General features: G+C 41.2%; 1 protein-coding gene across 1 annotated transcript in view; it reads right to left on the bottom strand.

Annotated features, from left to right (window-relative positions):
* Nucleotides 1–17,851, bottom strand: part of fn1a (fibronectin 1a) — a 32,187-nt gene extending 14,336 nt beyond the window's left edge. Inside the window, exons 1-20 of the mRNA XM_029458690.1 lie at nt 17,549–17,851; nt 16,502–16,627; nt 16,224–16,361; nt 15,766–15,897; nt 15,119–15,256; nt 14,157–14,315; nt 13,306–13,503; nt 12,919–13,101; nt 11,995–12,171; nt 8,699–8,854; nt 8,192–8,320; nt 7,745–7,888; nt 4,455–4,576; nt 4,173–4,341; nt 3,667–3,852; nt 3,365–3,493; nt 3,042–3,131; nt 2,764–2,958; nt 1,313–1,591; nt 434–697 (exon numbers count right to left, since the gene is read on the bottom strand). Of these exons, the coding sequence (XP_029314550.1) occupies nt 434–697; nt 1,313–1,591; nt 2,764–2,958; nt 3,042–3,131; nt 3,365–3,493; nt 3,667–3,852; nt 4,173–4,341; nt 4,455–4,576; nt 7,745–7,888; nt 8,192–8,320; nt 8,699–8,854; nt 11,995–12,171; nt 12,919–13,101; nt 13,306–13,503; nt 14,157–14,315; nt 15,119–15,256; nt 15,766–15,897; nt 16,224–16,361; nt 16,502–16,627; nt 17,549–17,678 (3,244 nt within the window). The 5' untranslated portion in view covers nt 17,679–17,851. The remainder of the gene's footprint in view (nt 1–433; nt 698–1,312; nt 1,592–2,763; nt 2,959–3,041; nt 3,132–3,364; nt 3,494–3,666; nt 3,853–4,172; nt 4,342–4,454; nt 4,577–7,744; nt 7,889–8,191; nt 8,321–8,698; nt 8,855–11,994; nt 12,172–12,918; nt 13,102–13,305; nt 13,504–14,156; nt 14,316–15,118; nt 15,257–15,765; nt 15,898–16,223; nt 16,362–16,501; nt 16,628–17,548) is intronic.
* Between the last annotated feature and the right edge of the window lie 345 nt (nt 17,852–18,196).

The following is an 18,196-nucleotide window of genomic DNA, read 5'->3' as shown; positions in this document are numbered from 1 at the left end:
AATTGTTTTCTGATCAGTTTTTGTGTCATGGTATGTCACAATATAAGCACCCCCGGCAAAATGTGTGAAGATTTACATATGCATGTTCAGAAAATTGCACCTTTCTTTCCACTCAACTGTATCCATAATGCCAGTGTCCTCTACTCCTCTTTAATAACCAATCTCGGTTTTTTTGGGCCGAAACCATTACTAATAATTGTATTTTTTATTTTAAGCTAATCATTGCCAATACTTAGAATTTTGTATTCTACTTTACACATGTAACATGCTACTTAAAATCGCTGAAAAAAATAATACCCTCAATCTTTCAAACAATTATTCAGTCAAACCCTATTCTGAAGAACTCTTGAGTTCTAGAACACATGCAGCCTTTGAGCATACGCACAGTGAGCACAGTGCTTTATAGTCATGTGTATATGCATCAGACACTCACTGGTGGTAAAGACAGCGCTCTCTCCTTCACTCAGGGTATTTTCTTGCTCTGCATGTAGCATAGCGGTGTACTCGGTATCAGGCTTCAGGTTGAGGAGGGTGTACTGAGAAAGGCGGGCTGGCAGGCGCAGCTGCTTGGGTGTAGAGCCCTCAACGGTGAGGAAGAGACGGTAGCCAGTGATTTTGGTACGAGGGGCGTACCACAATATCACAGCACTGTCCTCAGTCACGTTGGTGAAATGGATATCTGTGGGAGCATCAGGCTCTAAAAAGAAACATCAATAAACACTGTTAGATTTGGCCAGTTTGATTGAAGTTTGAAATGTGTACAAGAAAATCACAAAATACGGAAGCCCTGAGAGGCAAGTGAGAACCATTGTTTTGGTGATCTATTGCTGAAGTCTGAGGTGGAAAAAATGTTGTTTTTTTTCTAAGAAAAGACAAAAACTCACCGGGAAGAAAACATGAATGCTTTTAGTCCCATTTAGAACATGGGGTAGTGCTGCACTTCAGCCTCTTGTGGCTAAAATGAGTATTACAACAACAAACACACAATAATCCTAGCAGAAACTTATTTTTCTTCGCAGATGAAAAAAAGATCAAGGAATTTAAAAAGATTATACCATATATAAAAATAATAATTTATAATTCAAGCAGAGAAAATTAATCATCACTAGTTTCTAGTATGCTAGTTCCTCTCTTGCCTCTCAGGGCTTCCGTACGTAATATACATTACAGACATTTCTAGATTGCTTTCCAACCTTCCACAAACGCAGTACTTTCAATTAATTTCACTGAGGTATGAAAATCAACTTGCAGGGATGGATTTTTGTGTGTTTAGTCATTTCCATTAAGACCTGAGTGCATGAGTCATACTCACTAGTGGTTTGCTCCCCAATAAGTGGTAAACTCTCCTCTCCATTGTGAATGGTGTAGACACTGAAGCGGTACAGTGTTCCAGGCTGGAGGTGTGACACTTCAATGTAGGCGTTTTGACTGACAGGCAGAGTCATCTCCCTCTGTGGAGAACCAGATTCATCGACGGGGACGGCGGTGACCCGGTAACCTGAGACTTCGCCGGTTGGGCCGGACCAGGTCAGAACAATTTTTTTATCCGACACCTCATAGAACTGCAGGTCTGTAGGAGAAATAATTTCTTCTGTGGATAGGAAAAAAGAAATGTAGCGTTAAGATTTTAATTCTTTAACGTCTATTTAGATGGAAGAACTCCTCACAGTGTTTCAGTGCCTTACTACGTCACAGAAAAGTGAATGCCTCTTACTCTCTTAAACACACAATAAAATAGAGAACACATATTGGAAATAGTATCTGCTAAACAAGGTGAGGTATGTGAACATTCAATTCAATTCCATGACCTTTAGATTTAAAAAACACAATTTAAAAACACACATCTAAATCAGATGCAGCTGACCTGGAAGCTAGAAGATGCTCAGAGTTTAACAGTTGATAAATAATAGAAATTATAACCATCATATGATAATGTTTGAAGTTAGGCACCGACTCTGCACCCAAGCCAGTGACGTGTGCAGCTCAGCCAACTAATGTGTACACATTTGACATAGTGTACATCTACAGAGAAGGGTTTGTCCGAAGATGGCAGCACACATTCTCAATTAGGTCATGCATTTTTAATCCATCCACAGTTGTGCGTGCGCGTGTTTGTTTGTACACACACTTTTCCGGCATCTGCTCAACTGGCCCAACAGCAGATTTGACCTGGCAGACTAAAGCATTTTACATAACTCAAGCAGAATAAGAGTAACAGCTGTGAACTCAATGACTTCACTTTCCATTGGAATATTTTAGTATTAAGAATTGGAAACTTCTACATAGATCAGTGACTTGGCCACAGGATGACTTGCAGGTTGATTCAGAGTGCCAAGTGTAATAAGTCAAATTCATATGAAGATATAGCAGAGCAGGGGGGCACGCAGGATCAAATGCTGATATTTAAGGATCAAAATCACCTAATAGGGAGATTGTTGGTCACTGGACACCAACTCCTGGTTCTATCATTAACAATGTACAGAATTCCCAACAGCATATTAATCTATACATCTTTGGTCTATATTGGTCAATATAAAACCAAAACAATTGTTTTGGTAAATATTAGCCCATAACACTTTGTAGGTATACTGGTATAAAGTGGCTCTTTATATCAGTATACCTTCAAAGATAGAGATTAAAAGAAAAACATTAAGAAACCTGAAAATACACATGAAAAAAACCCACACGCAGAAAAAGCATCCTTACTCTAAATTAGGTCAAACTTTCAAAATAACAACAGTTTTACACATCTCAGTTTTTTACCTGGCAGTGGATCTCCAGCGGTGTTGACCTGTACAAAGATAGGCTCGCTCTCCAGGCTGTCTTCCACAGCGTAGATACTGATGTTGTACAACTTCCCGGGTCGAAGGTCACTGAGAGTCACAGATGTTGCCGTGTCAGGGAGAGTCAGCTCCGTGCTTTCACCTTCTACTGATGGCGTGTAGACGACACGATAGCCTGCACGGCGGAAAAGAACATACGGTAAATTGTGCGTGGAGACTGTCACGGATGAACATGCAGGGGTTCATCATATAGCGTACCAGTGATGGGAGCCAGTGGTTTGTCCCAGCTGATCACCATGGAAGTTTCTCCCACCTCATCCACTTCATGCTCAATAGGAGCATCAGGTGCTGTGGAACAAATGGGGTTTAAGTGCGAGAAGGGAAATTACAACCACTGCTTTTTTTACGGGATCACTTCATTTATAGTCCCTGCCACATGTTCATTAGGCTGCTTGCAGGTCTGGGATTCAAAACAACATTTCAGTCTAGCAGCTGTTATTTTTGGGAGAATGGGAAAGAACATCAGAGAAGAGAGATGGGAATATAAAACTGGGAGAAAGTGCGTGTAGGTGCCTACTTACCAGTGGTTTGTGTAGTAGCAAGAATGAGGTTGTCGTCTCCGCTATCTGTGACCTCATAGACGTTAACATTGTACTTCCTCCCAGGTAGAAGCTCATTAATGTTCACTGAGGTAGCTGTGTGCGGCAGGTCTGACAGGAACAAATAGGTTGTGTTAACACACAGGCTTTCATACATTGATATATTTTAAAGACACCTTTTGATCTCTGACTAATTTAGAGCATACTGCCTTGGTGAAATTTCCATTATTTTGAAATCAGGCCAAAATACAATGCACAATGTGTTTGTGTACATCTGCACTTACCTAGCACCAGGGGTTGTCCAGTTGTCTGTCCCTGCTCACTGAGCTCATACTCTACTCGAAAACCAGAAACCGTGTCGGAGGCGGAAACCCAGGAGACGACAAAGCTGCTGGAGGTAATTTCGGTCACTGACTCCGAGATGCCAACCACAGGCGGAAGTTGGGTGGTCTCGCCTTGTGATGTTGCCACTACACGAGAAACACAAAAAGGCATAAGATGGAAAATAAGAGAGATCAGAACTGGCAACACTGCTCAGGAAACTCTGGGAAAAACATTTTAAAATCTCAGTGAATTAAATGTAAGGAGCCAAACAGAAGAAAGATTGCTATTTCATGATGCTGCAAGCACATTTCCAGGGCCCAGTCTTCAATGTCATCTTTTTTATTCATTTTGAAAACCAGGAACTGGATGAGTGTAAAAACTAGGTAAATAAATTGTCAATAATGTTGGTTAAACAGTAATGCGGCAACTAAGCCAGCACCGAGATATGTCAACTCCCTCAACTCACGGGATCCATAATTGGTGGTGAAGTCAAAGCGCGTGACCTCTTGGCGTCCAAACCGCAACACGCTGATTAGCTGACCCTCGTAGGTGATGCCCGGCTTCAGACCAGAGATGGTGTAGGAGTTCAGATGGCCAGGGATCAGCACCTCTCTCCATGGGTTGAGTGTGTTTTTCTGCAAAATGAAGCACGTTAGAAGAAATAGAGATGGGAGGATATTTTAAAGCCGATCGTACAGAACTAGTGGAGAGAGGAACAAGAGGAAGTAACATTTCTTTGCTAACTCACCACTTTCCATTTGAGGACGTACTGGGTGATGTGAGCAGACTGTGGGGCGTTCCATTGAATAGGGTGAGAGTTGGGTTGGTTTCCAGATTCAGTTATGATCACCTGGACAGGACGAGTACCACCTGAGGAGAGAGAAAGACAGAGGAGGTGAGCACTTATTGTAGAGTAAAGATATCATCATAATGGGATATTACGCAGAGATTAAATAGATAGGAGGAGGCTTAACTCTGGCAAGCAGACGCACAATCTAACATGGTGAGATACTGGCTCTTCCACAATCTAACATTTACAAAAACTTGCAGTTTTAGATCACCCGGCTTAACAGTGAGTATCAGTGAGTGTGCTGCAGTATTTTCCTGCACAGAAAGAGTGAGGGGAAACTAGCACGTCCCTGTGAGATTCCAGCCCAGATTTCAACAGCCTTTCTCTTCTCTTTTACCTTCTGCACTTCCCTATTCTCTCGGACAGACTTTTACTTGAGGAATAGGTTGTTTAAATAATAGTTTTTATTTGTAGTACAGCAGCATTTAGAAGACACTTAGTGCAAAGTGAAACCTGCTCCCTATATTACTGTTCTTGTTTCAGCATCAAGTTCTACATTACATTCTACAAACAACAAGCAACCAAGAAGAAAAGTATGCTGAGACAACAAAATGTGTTGGAAGCAATAATTAAGTGTGAGAAAACACCTTGTGAAAACCATACAGCCAAGCTGATAACACAAGATGAAGGAGTTTATAGTGCTGTATAAACCTTTTCAGTTCTAGAAACGCAATTCTTAACTGAACTCCTTGAGTCTCGGTATAAGCTGCCAAACCTTTTCTATTTAACACCTCTCCCACGTCTATGCACGTACATATGCTAGTGCATTTCCTTGAAAACTTGCGGTGATAAGTTTTGTAGCTGACAGGAGCTCAAACATGTGTATTGTGTCATGACTACATCTGACTTGTGTTCTGTACTGCAAAAGGTTAGCGGTCCAGAATAAAGTATATCAATTGACCAGAAAATGCACGGAATAAGTCGATTATAATAAGGCATAGCTGAGAAGGAGAAGTTACATCAGCAGCAGCTCATTAATTCAAGTATTTTAACTGGTTTCGGAAATGAACAAAGGGTATCAAGTCATGTTTAATGTAAACAGAAGTCATGTGGCAAGCAGACTCCTGACATAAGCAGTGCTGAGAGAAACTGGTAGCATCTATAAAGAACTGAGGTTTTCTAACCACTTTTCTAAAAAGCAGACCTGTAATCAAAGTTTCTGAGCAAGTGGCTCGGTTAACCAGAAGTTGCAAGCAGATATACAAACCTCAAAAACAATCTGGGACCAATTACTGCCTATTACAGACCCACAGGCCACTGGCGAGGGTAAGGGTTACATAGAATCAGATGTGGGACGCAAATGAAAACGGATGCACGCTTGCAGTGGATATGCTGCATGTACACACTCACAAGCTCCCAGCATTACATACACACATCTGTGTAGCACACACACACACACATACATGCACACATCCCCCTTTACTTTGCAAACAGACACAACACTGATTCCTGATACAGAGAGAAGCACCGCAAGGTGGTGATAAGGACCACAGTAAAGGGTCGTGATGTGGAGAGTAATCCTAACAATAAGAAAAGATTAAAGATTAAATGGCACTGCAGACAAGGAGAGATAAACGCAGACGGTGGAAAAGAAAACAACTTATCAGATGTTATCAGTGTAGTGCTAAATCTGAGACTTGTGAAAACCCTTTAAAAAAATCTTTCACTCGGGTTTTCCATTTTTACCTTTTATGGTGTTTTACCCGGTAAGCCAACTGACTTAGAGTCTGGGTTTGCCTCTTGCTGCTCTTAAATCTTAGCATGCTGTATTCTGCCCAGGCGCTCACACATGGAGCAAGTTCACAGCTGGTTGCTATTATAGCTACTTACGGAGAAATAGTGCGCTACTTTTTATATCTCCCGTCAACCTGCTTCAGAGACAGAGCAAACAAGTTCAAATGTTCCTTTACGTAAGGCTTTCAAAACTCAAGTTCTGTTTCCACAAGCATACATGTAATAGCAAATATATATATATATATATATATATATATATATATATATATATATATATATATATATATATATATATATATATATATATATATATATATATTATATATATATATATATATATTATATTATATTATTTATATATCTCATACTGTACATCTATATCACTATTTAATGAAGAATTAGGGGAAATGGGAAAGGAATGGGAACAACATTGCATGTTGAGGAGAAGGGGTAGAGCGTGGTCACTTAATCACTAACAAGTAAACAACAGAGCCTGTGAAAGGATCCAGACCTACTCAGGAGGAAACTTCAAGTCAAGACAAAACTGTGAGAAAAATTTGCTTATAAAAAAAGCTTGTGTGCGGAGATGCCATCCAGCCAAGTTTGGTCAGCAGGAATGAAGTAACTTAACCATCAAGGCTGCATAATGAAGCATGGCTTTATTCTAAATGATGTTGGGTAAGAGTTTAAACTCTAAGACATGAGGTTCAATTTAAATTGATCACTAACATCTACAAAATTGACAACTGTTGTTACACGGGCTTTAAAAAGGTGTGCACGTGGTAAGGGGAGTTGTATACACACACATGCACTGTGGTGCTTTGTACAGCTGTGGCAACAGCACAGGGGATGTACCACATGCTTGCAAGAACAAAGGCTCAGAGTAGAGGGGTGTATCTGTAAAAAGAGGAAATCACACCCCCTCCCATCCCTGTCTGTTTCACATCAAAGTCAAGGGCCTCATTTTGGAGGTGACTTAAACAAATACTTCTCACTGCAGGAGATGCAGTACAATTTGTAAACTTAGCACATTTTACCATCAGTATTACTTCCTGTCTGGTTATCTTATTCAGAAAATGTATACATTTCATAACATTTTTGAATAAGATAACCAGACAGGAAGTTGTTCTACCAATCCATAAAATAAAAGGCCAGAAGGCCAAAAACTATTTTGCTTACTAGTGTGGAGATACAGTGACTTCTCGTCATTGTATGCGACCCTCCTCTGTCAACACATCTAATATGATAAAGGATAACGCACTCATTTTTCTGAGCGGGATGGAAACTCCACATGTAGGTTGTGTTTTTAACATTGCCAAGCAAAGATTTTTACAGCCAGATATCAAAGCTTCCATAGAATAGCAAAGTCTCTGAATTTTGCCAAATGTATATTGTCTTACATTATATACAGTATCACTACATTGCCGAACCCTAACGTATAGTTAACATCTTACCGGGGTAGGACTGCTGGGGCTCGCAGCTGAGCTCTCCAATGCCGTTGCCATAGCAGTAGCACTTGTACATGATTCCTTGGATGACTTTATCCCAAGACTCTCCGATCTTATAGAAAGCTCTCGTCTCCGGCTCCTGGCACTGATCTGAGGGCAGAGTCGCATAAAACCAGGTAATGCAACCGGGACCAGTGACAAAAGGTTCGGGCACTAATGCTGCTCCCGTCAAACATCATTCTTTACAATCCTGCAGTTGTCGTGAACCTTTAACAATCTCAACAAGCACTGCAAATTAAAATGGCGCACATCATGAAAATTACGCAAACAAATGATCAAATTAAAAAACTGAATTTGGACCATTAAATCAAATGAATGTTTGCGAGTTAGTTCAGACTGAAGGAACACAGACAAAATGGTGCAGCCTATAAGGTCTAAACATGGTAAACTTACCAATGGCATCACACTTCCAGCGGCCCCGTCCCTGTCCAAAGCAGGAGCAGTTCATGGTGTAGCCCTCCTCATGTTGTTTAGTGAAGGTTTGGTTCACCTCAAAGGTCAGACCATCTACAATACACTGGTCTGCAACACACAAACAAACACAGATATATAAAAACATGCAATGACACGGAGGAGAAAATGCACTATCAAGCTTCTTTTCTAAGTATCTCACTGCACATCTGCTCTTATGAACAGTGTGTGCGTGTCTGTGGGTGAGGGGGAGGTGTGATGCAGGTGCAGCTGAAGCCCCATAAAGTGCAGGTGTTCAGCCTTACTTTTAACCTTTTGGCAGGTGAGTGATTATATCATCTGTGACCTTTCACCTCTTCACTTAGCGTATTATAATAATATCCCTTCCTAATTATTACCACACACACACGCGCACACACACACACACACACACACACACACACACACAACCACCTTTTCTTCGTCTATGTAACATATTCTGTCGCTCACCTTTAAGCTGGGAGTAAGCAACACAACTCCATTCTCCTCTGCCATTGCCAACACAGGTACAACGCATCATGTGACCCAGAACTTCGTGCCGTTTGTCCCACTGGTCTCCCACACGGTACATCACCCCTTCATTAGTCGTACACACTTCTTCATGGGCTAGAACACACAGGATGAAAGAAACTGTTACCAAAGCGAATACTAATATGTTGTGATCTTGATTCACTCCGGCTCAAGTTTGGAGTTTTGGGTTAAAAACGGGATAAACTCATACACAGCTTTGGCTGAAAACACAAACCAAACTACACCACATAAAATCATGCACAGACATGCATCCAAACACATATGAACACAGTAGTAACATGTGCAGTGCATACAGAACACCTGTCTCCATAGAAAAGACTTTCTTGTATTGAAAGCCAGAAACAGCTGTCTCGTGTCCTTGTGTGTATGAATGGCTGTGTGTGTTCCCCATATGTTCCAGTAATTAAAAAGATTGAGTCATTTTTAATCACGAAAGATAGAAAGCTTGTGAAGGTGAGTGGGACAGGCAGAGACCTGCATCTGTGCGTGAAAAAGCAAAGTGCTTCTGCTTATTTGGCACCATAGGACGACAAGCCTGGTGTAAAAAACAGATTTATTTATTAATGTTTGTGGCATTTGTTCTTCACATTACAGGTTATTTTAGTGCAGATTCTAACCCCTTGTGTGACTGTTGAACTGTATCCAAATTTCACAAAGGAATGCAGAAGCAGAGCTTACAAGGAAGCCCTCTTGTTTAAACCATAAACGCTAGTGCTGTAGAGCAAGTGGGGCAGACATAGCTGATAGGCATGCATGCCCACGTACATATCGGCTGAACTCTCCATATAGGGTAGGGAGGTGGCAGTGGAGATAAATGTTAGATCTGTTGTCTTGGAGCCTGGCCCAGATTTTTCTATGCCAGGCAGAATGAGGACTAGAGCCAGACCATGTGGTTCCTGGGAGTTAAGATCCTTTGGACTTGGTTTGGTGGCTATGCACCGAGGCTGTGCCTTAGGGCAGAAATACAGGGGCTGGAGATGTTTAAGATATGGTATAGAATAGTAAAGTACCTGGGCGGAGGTTTACGATATGCAGTGGCCAACCTGGGTCTCAAGCCAATTTAGGCATTTGAATGATCACAGTAAGTGTTGTTAAACTACATGTAATCTCTATGATTTTAGAGTGTTAGTAAAGATAAAACCTTTCGCTTCACATGTATCACATATTAGGCATTTAAAAATGAACTGGCTTATTGGTCATTGCAGCCAACAACCCAGGGAGATACAACAGTTTCCTCTGAGAGTCAGAGGAAGAAACAAAGATCTGGTGGCGACATATTGGGCTGAAATTTTAATTATTTTCAAAATACTATTTTAAAGAAGGACTGCTATCGAAGTAATTATGTCAGAGCTCCGTGCTCCGTGCTGTCGGAGCAAAAGTCAGGGGCATCTAGGAGCGCGATTAATCTGCGTAAAATATTTTAACGCGTTATTTTTTCTTTAATTGGACAGCCCTAGTAATCATTAATAGTGTTATTGAGGTAGAGAGAAAACAGTGGATTAATGTAAATGGTGTAGTTGACATAGCAGAGGTGGAGACCGTTGCCCTCCCATCCCATAAAGAACACATGGCAGACACCAGATTAGCCTATCGAGCATCTTCCCAGAGGAATGCCACAGGTGGAGGAGAAGGGGCTCCGGACTATTACTGTTCTTTAACCACCGCCATTAACATCTCAAGTACCATGTTTGTTTTGACAATCCCTGTGAAGTCATTAATGTCAATATCAAAGACTCCCTGCTGCTCTGATTGCTGGACTGAGTTTAACACAGACAAGGCGCTCCGAGACTAGCTAAAGGGCATGAACGCATTTTTCTTTAAATCCTGACAGAGTGTTGTTAACGACAGGGTGTCGGCCCAAAGGTGGGTCCCAGGACTGAAGTAGGCATATAAAAAGGAAAAACGTAAAAATTAGTACAATCCATTATATAATCACTTGTTATGCACATATTAAGTTCATCATAAAAAAAGCACAAGGATTGCTATTCTATAGGCTGTCCATATGCACATGCGTCAACTCTAAACTTCTGATAAAGCAGAATCCTTTAACTTCACAGATAAACAAGTTTGTAAAGGCTCGCCCATCTGTCTTGCCACACTGCAAAAACTACAAGAGATAAGTTCTTACGAGATAAAATAAATAATTTTCTTAGAATTCAAAGACTACTTTATCTCAGATAAGTCTAGTACAAGTTTCCACTGTGTGCCATCCACATTGTACAGACTGCTGCCAAACAGACTATTCAATCTTCTATCTGCCTACTGAAGTCTACCAAAGTCTACTTTGATGTAGACAGCTATAAGAAGGATTTTGTTGTTTAAAATCAGAGCTACCCTTCCTTCCTATTTGTTGATATTTTTACAGTCACCACATCTGACTGTACACTTTATTCGAACAATGCCTGAGATAAACCTCAGTGTTCCTCTACAATTTAGTTTGAAGGCATTAGACAGACAATAGCAACATTTACAGCAATACCAAAGACTCACTTGTCTTGTGACCACACAGCTGTGCTTGTTTGAACTGGCTGTTTTAGACTACTAGGCATCTTATTTAGACATCAACATGCATTTGCCTGAGATCTAAATAAGTCCTTTAGGTTTTCATAGTTTTAACTCTTTGTTTAACGACATGCTGGTATCGTCATTACCATTTCATTATTCCTTCACAGACGTTAGTGCAGTGTCATTGACCCCCTAGTGTTTCACAGGCTTCAGCCTCTTTTGTTACCCATGGAAACCTAATTGACACCTAAACACCACAACAACATATTTCTTACAAGGCAGCGACTTCAATGTGAGTTTGGCTACGCTGTAAATAAAAAAAAGGTGCAAGAATTGTAAATTAGATTTTGTTTGGGCAAGCAGCACTGACTCTTTTTAACATCACTCTGATAATGTTAACAACGTTAACAACGTTAACATGTTAATTAAGACTGGGTGGCGATGCATTTTACTTAAGACCGGGAGGGACCTTGCAATTACCCATGCTAATTGCATTAGTAGCCCCCATGACTAACACACTTTACTGATGTGAAGAGTGTAAAAAAGAGTTTCAAAAGTTCCTTCTTTTTTTAAATAGACATTTAAATGACATTTTAAAGATTTATTTAGAATAGTGTGGTCTAATTCTGCTTTCAGTACCACACAACACCAACACCTCCACCCCAACTTTGGAGTCTCTCTGTCTCCATCACACGCACACAAAGGCTTACCAGCCATAGGACAGAACCCAAAACGCTGTTCTGCATCATAGTCTGTTGTGGTGCCACACCACTTCATGCCGTCTCTACGTCCATCTGCAGAGCAGTCCGTGTAGTTTCGGCCATTATAGAGGTAGGGGAACTGGCACAGAGCACCGTTAGAATTACCGCCCCGTGTTGCCACCATTACTGTTAAAAGAAAAACACAACCATATATGAATTAGTTTTACCATGAGTTATCATTATCCAAACCACAATACAACTCTTAACTCTTAATCACAAACTTCAAATATGATGCTGTTGCTTGTTTACCACTGGCAGGATTTTTTGTTTAAGTAAACTTTTATTTTATTTTAATTTAGCTGACATTGATACTACAATAGTCAAATACTTTACTGAGTAATTTTAAATAATAATCTTACAGCATAACAAAACATGTTGATACCTCCCGGACAACCCTCGATACTGTTGAAAACTCTGCACTTAGCTGTTTGAGCTAACAATAGCATCACAGACTGACAGGGCAAGCTACTTCACAGCCCTGACAATATCTCGATTCAAAGGTTTTAAGGAGTTATTCTTAAAATAAGGTATGACATGTGTTTAACAGACAGCTGGTCAACAGTGGAGAGTAGTTGAATCTCCCTTATAAACTATTATTTACATGCAACTTTTCTTTAGCTTATCTGAAATTAGCTCAATACTTTTTTTAGAGAAAGACTCACCAATGTTGGTCTTTCTGAACAGCTAAAAAATAGTCGACTTTCTTCAAATGTCAAAATGATAACATGATACAGTCCACTATTACATTTAGTGCATATTAACCTGATAACAGTCGAGAGTCATAGAAGTAGCATTAATTAGTACATTTTCCAGCACTCTTCCAAAACAAGGTTCCAATTCCTGACTTTAATAATATTCAACACATCTGCTCACCATTCTTTTCTGTACAGAAAGAATATTTCTGGTCTGTCTCATAGTCAGAGGAGATGGAACACCACAGCTGTCCATCACTGTGTCCATCAGAGATACAAGAGTGGTAGGTATTGCCCTTGTAGACAAAGGGAAACACACAAGGCTGTCCTCCGGAGTTGCCACCGTACACTGGAGCTGGTCCATCTGTGTGAAGACAGGAACACACATGAATACAGTAAATGTGACTATACATATGTCAACATAATGAGCTCATCACCTCAGTTGCATCACATGTTCATCCAACTCCACAGGTGACCTTGTAGCATTCGAGTTGCCCAAATTACTATAATATAATGGCTGCTGTTGATAAATGCTGTGCATTTGTAAAGACAAAAGGAACTCTCTTACCCCACTGTTCACAGCTGACTCCATTGCCAAGACAGGTACAGATCATCTGCTTGGTTCCCTGGTTCTTCATCCAACGCTGGCCGATGAAGTATGAAAGTCCTGCATCTGCCCGACAGGGTCCCTCCTGGGGAAGTTCAGGTACGGTGGCAGGCTGGTATACAGCAGGCTGGATGTTAGTGATCACACGAGAGCCAGTGCCTGGAAAGCAACATTGGATCCGGGTCAGGGGCAGCAATATTAAAATATTAGCGAAATAGCCCAAACTCTCAAAATTGACCAGTGCATGAGAAAACAATGCTTTTGCCTGTTTTATCATTCAAAGTGATGATGTGGCTAAAACATAAAAAATAAACATGCAACGGGCACTGGACTAAAGATGACTTCAGCTGAAACAACATGTGTGTGTTGTACTGTATAACGTCCTACAATGACATACATATATAGCTTTCATTTCGACTGAAAGAGGACTGCACGACGCGTTATCAATGATTATGTGCCATTTACAAAAAAAACAACAATAACATTTTTATTGGAGGTTTTTACTGTCCCGAGTCAGAATGAGCATATGTTTCCACCTCACACCCAATAATCACTTCAAACCGCTTCATGCTCTTTTCTCCCACTAACTTTGTCCTGTTTCATTTTCCCGTTCACCGTCTCTCTTTCTCATGAGGTCATGGTCATGAGCTACAAGACACGTCTTTCTCACTTCAACACTTGGACTACTTGGCACTTCTTATCTCTCCCTCCTGACAGCATCTGTCTCTGGTATACATTATTCTCTCCACACAGAGAGCAGAAAAAAAAAGAAAAGAAAGACAGGGAGAGACAGGGATATTATCATTTCTCACCTAGGCCAGTGGTGTGAAGCGACGCATGTCGCTCACACTTCCACTCCCCTCGGCCGTTCCCTGTGCACAGACACTGGAGCACGTGGCCTCTGGCGTCTGTCTTGGTCCAGGTATCTCCAATACGGTAGGAGGTGAGAGTTTCCTGGTCATTGCATCGATCTAGGAGAAAAGTGAATGAGAGGGAATAGTTAAAAATAGATGGAGACTGAGATGCCAATGTTGCCCTTTAGGGTGGGAAACTTGCAGTAATTCTGCGGGAGAAGTTCCTCCTGGCCACCAGCTGTCTCCATGTTTGTGCCTTGAGAACTTTGTTGATAACTTGTTGAACACATGCATGATAATTTATTGATAACCTTCACTAGAAAAACTTCCAAGGCCACCCTGAAGTCTTGCATGTGACAACAAGCCAACTGGGAATAACATTAATTTCCATCCGTTACATCAGCCAGCATCATTAAGGTTGCAAGTAATGATCCTAATTGGAAACACAACTGGTAATCATTTACTCCACAGCCTGTTAAAATCTTCCAACAAATCGCAAAATACACTGTTTGCCTTTTCCTCTGGCAGTGCGGCTAGAGAGTACATTTGTGTGGCGTTCCATGAGGATTAAGCAGACATGTGTATTGACACGTGACGTGTTCAAAAACAGCGTTTCAGAGGTATTTCATTTAATTTCCTGCTTGTGTGGCTCTTAATGACCCAGTTGTACCTGTCTGTTTCTGAACAAGTCGAGTTATATTGGTGTCTATAGAAGAAAAACTAAAAGATTTATAAAACAAAGTGACAAGAAAGTCTTATCACATGGATTTTTCAAATCTGGCCATTCAAATTAATTCTGCTGGATCATTCAGAGTGATGCTGCTCTGTCCCATACAGATTACTTAAAGTGGCAGGAAAAAGAAAATCTACATAAATTGGGGAAGTGACAGTTAAATAGCTAGTAAATAATAGTTTCTTACTTCTGGAGGTGCATGTGATGCGTCCACTTCCCTCTCCCATACAGGTGCAGTCCACCACCATCCATCCCTGGTACGGCTTCTCCCATGTCTGACCAACAACATATGATGTTCCCGCCGTGTTGTCGTAGCAACGCTCCGCTGCAGGAAACAGAGACTCATGAGCTACTAAACCTAAAGAGCGCTGCAGGGAGGATGGAAATTGGCATCGCCCTGGTTTCCTCGACCAAAGGAAATATTCCATTGGATTTTGGATTATTGCAGAAAATAAACTGTGGCAAACAAAAGATTATGACACTTGCACGTTTTGCAATAAACAAACTACATCGTAGTCACATGACTTCAACGCCATCACCACAGAACCGGAAGTGCAAACATGGTAACTCATTTCAAGGTTTTAAAGACTTATAGCTGCAGTACACTATTAAAAAATAAATAGAAATCTAACCTTTTAGACAAAACACTCAAATAACTATAAACTATAACTATAAAAATATAGTATATTCATTAACCAACTGTAACATAAGACATAATAAACATAAACATAAACATAAACATAAACATAAGAGAATGAATAATACATAATCAGACGGTTTTCCCAGCAGGTAAATACAGCCATCTGTTAGTCAGAGGCTGTCTGAATGACTCACCGACAGGTTTGCAGGTCCACTCTCCTTTGCCGTTACCCAGACAGACACACTCCAACATGTAGCCTCCTGTTTCATGGGGTCTCTTCCAGGTGTCTCCGATCTTATATGAAGCCCCACCCTCATGACAGCGATCTGGATAGACAGAATGAAAAAGGATTATTTTAGAGTGCATGTGTGTGTTTGCACAGAAAGAAAGAAACACACACACACACACACACACTCAGACATTTCTCCCATTATCTAACCACCCGGCTAACTGCTAACAGCTGCACAGCACCAGTTGCTAATCAGCTGTGGAGAATATGGAGATTAAGCAGTTTACTGGCATCAGTCTGGCAGACCAGTATATACACAGAGACATATGAGCTAGGATGTGTGGTCTGGGGTTAGAGTGGTTAATGGCAGCTCCTTGTAGGAGCAGAAACTCATGGAACACACACACAAAAACACAAACTTACTGGCGATGGTGCAGCTGATCTTGCCCCTCCCTGATCCGATACAGGTACAGTCCCAGATCATGCCGTCCTTGGGTCTCTCATAGGTTTCTCCCACAGTGTAGGACAGCTGGTTGATCTTATCGTAGCACCTTTCCTCTGCTACAGGGAGAAAACAGTGGAAAATGTGAGCCGTTCGTGTTTTTTCTTAAACGATGAGGGAAACTAAGATGGAGTGATGTGGGAAATGACGCAAAAGATGGATTTTCTGAACACAACAAGACCAATACACAGAAACTAACCTTCAGGTTTGCTTTTACACTTGATGCCAGCAACTCCATGGCAGGTACAGACCAGAGTGCTGCCCAAATACGGTCGTTCCCACTGGTCATTAATAGCATAGAACTGACCGTTCTCTAAACAACCATCTGACAGGGGAAAAAAAGAGAACAGAATTAAAAAATACAGCTGATGAGACTTCAGACAGCAGGAGGTCTAATAAAAAGCACTCCCCTCCCTTTGATCATACGCTACAAAATACAGTGCAGGGAAAATTTAAGAGAGAAAGAAAACACACTCCACCCTCACACACCCACAAACACTGTACACTGCTTACCATGTCCCTTTTCAAAGTGGAAATAAAGCCAATGGAAAATATACCGGCCCTGACCATAACTTCAAAACTCATAGACCAGTATTTTTTTTTGTTCACCTTTTTTTAATATACCAAAATAAGCAAACCCTTCATTTCATCAACCTTTCATTGTGGGGCAAGATTCCACCCATGCCTGTGAAATTGACCCTGGATGTGTTAATTTGACTTCAAAAGGCCTGCAGGGCTGAGTAATAAATCAGTTGCACAATGGTGGAGAATTATCCACCTTTACTCTTTCTCTCCCCCACCAGGCATTTTCTTTGTTCACATCTCATGACTTCACATGCAGAGAACATCTCAACTTGAAATTGAAGCCAAGAGTTTTTATTTATTGTTTCTCTCTGCAGCTTTGATCATGAGCATTCACACACGGATGGAAATTGAGGAGATCAGAAACGTTGCTGGAGTTGAGGTTAATCCAGTGATGATCAGCAACGGATTTTGCTTTTTGTGGCGTTTATCAACAAATGACACAAAGCCTTAGCTAATGTATGGGGTTGCCAGTAGTTTTAACTGTTGCTTTATGTCTCAACAACTAAACATGTCAAACACATGATCTAAATTAACTGTAATTTCATCATTTAATCTCAGACTCTCTGAAGTCCCTAAAGTGACCTTTGGTGGACCTCGGTTAATTTACTGCTACATGAAATCACTATGTGACTAACAATAACTTCGGAGGAAAAAGACTTACCCTGAGAGGCGGAGGAGGACTGATGCTGCTGCCCTTGTCGCCGACTCCTGTGCGTCCCTTTGGGCATGCAGTTCACCGCGCTCCCGATACAGAGCGCAACCAGCACCCTGGCTATCGTGCTGCCGGACATCACTGTTTAATGCGAGCCACTCGGCTATTGCAGAACGTTGTTACAGGTGCTCCTTGTGCAAAATTTATTCTACCAGCAGGGACGGAGAGAAGTCAGTTCCAGTACAAATTGTATCTTCTGCCGCCGCGGTGCAACTTCCAAGATCAGTCCGCTCCTCTCCAGACTGCGGCCACAGTGTGCAGGTTAGCAGTCTGTCTGTGGGAGTGATTTACTGGGCATGGCTTAGATTCAGCCGGAGGAGGGAGGGAGGTCCAACAAAAGAGACCGACTACCCACGCAGCACGTAGAAGGAGTGAGGCAGACAAACTTTTACCAAACAAATGTCAGATTAAAAAAAAAATCAACTTTAATCATTTGATCATGGTGCCGAGGTAATAACATATGTTGATTACCCCACCCAATTAAAAATGTAGGGCCTTGGCCGCAGAACTATCCACATAAAATAAAATCCACAGTAAACTACTCAAAAGTCTTACAACCATCTGCCTAACTTGTGTCTGAAGAGCCCAAGTTGTGTT

The sequence above is a fragment of the Cottoperca gobio genome, chromosome 21 (genome assembly GCF_900634415.1).
Source record: "Cottoperca gobio chromosome 21, fCotGob3.1, whole genome shotgun sequence".
NCBI lineage: Eukaryota > Metazoa > Chordata > Actinopteri > Perciformes > Bovichtidae > Cottoperca > Cottoperca gobio.
Note: the sequence above shows the minus strand (reverse complement) of the source record. Positions and strands in the feature narration are given on the sequence as shown.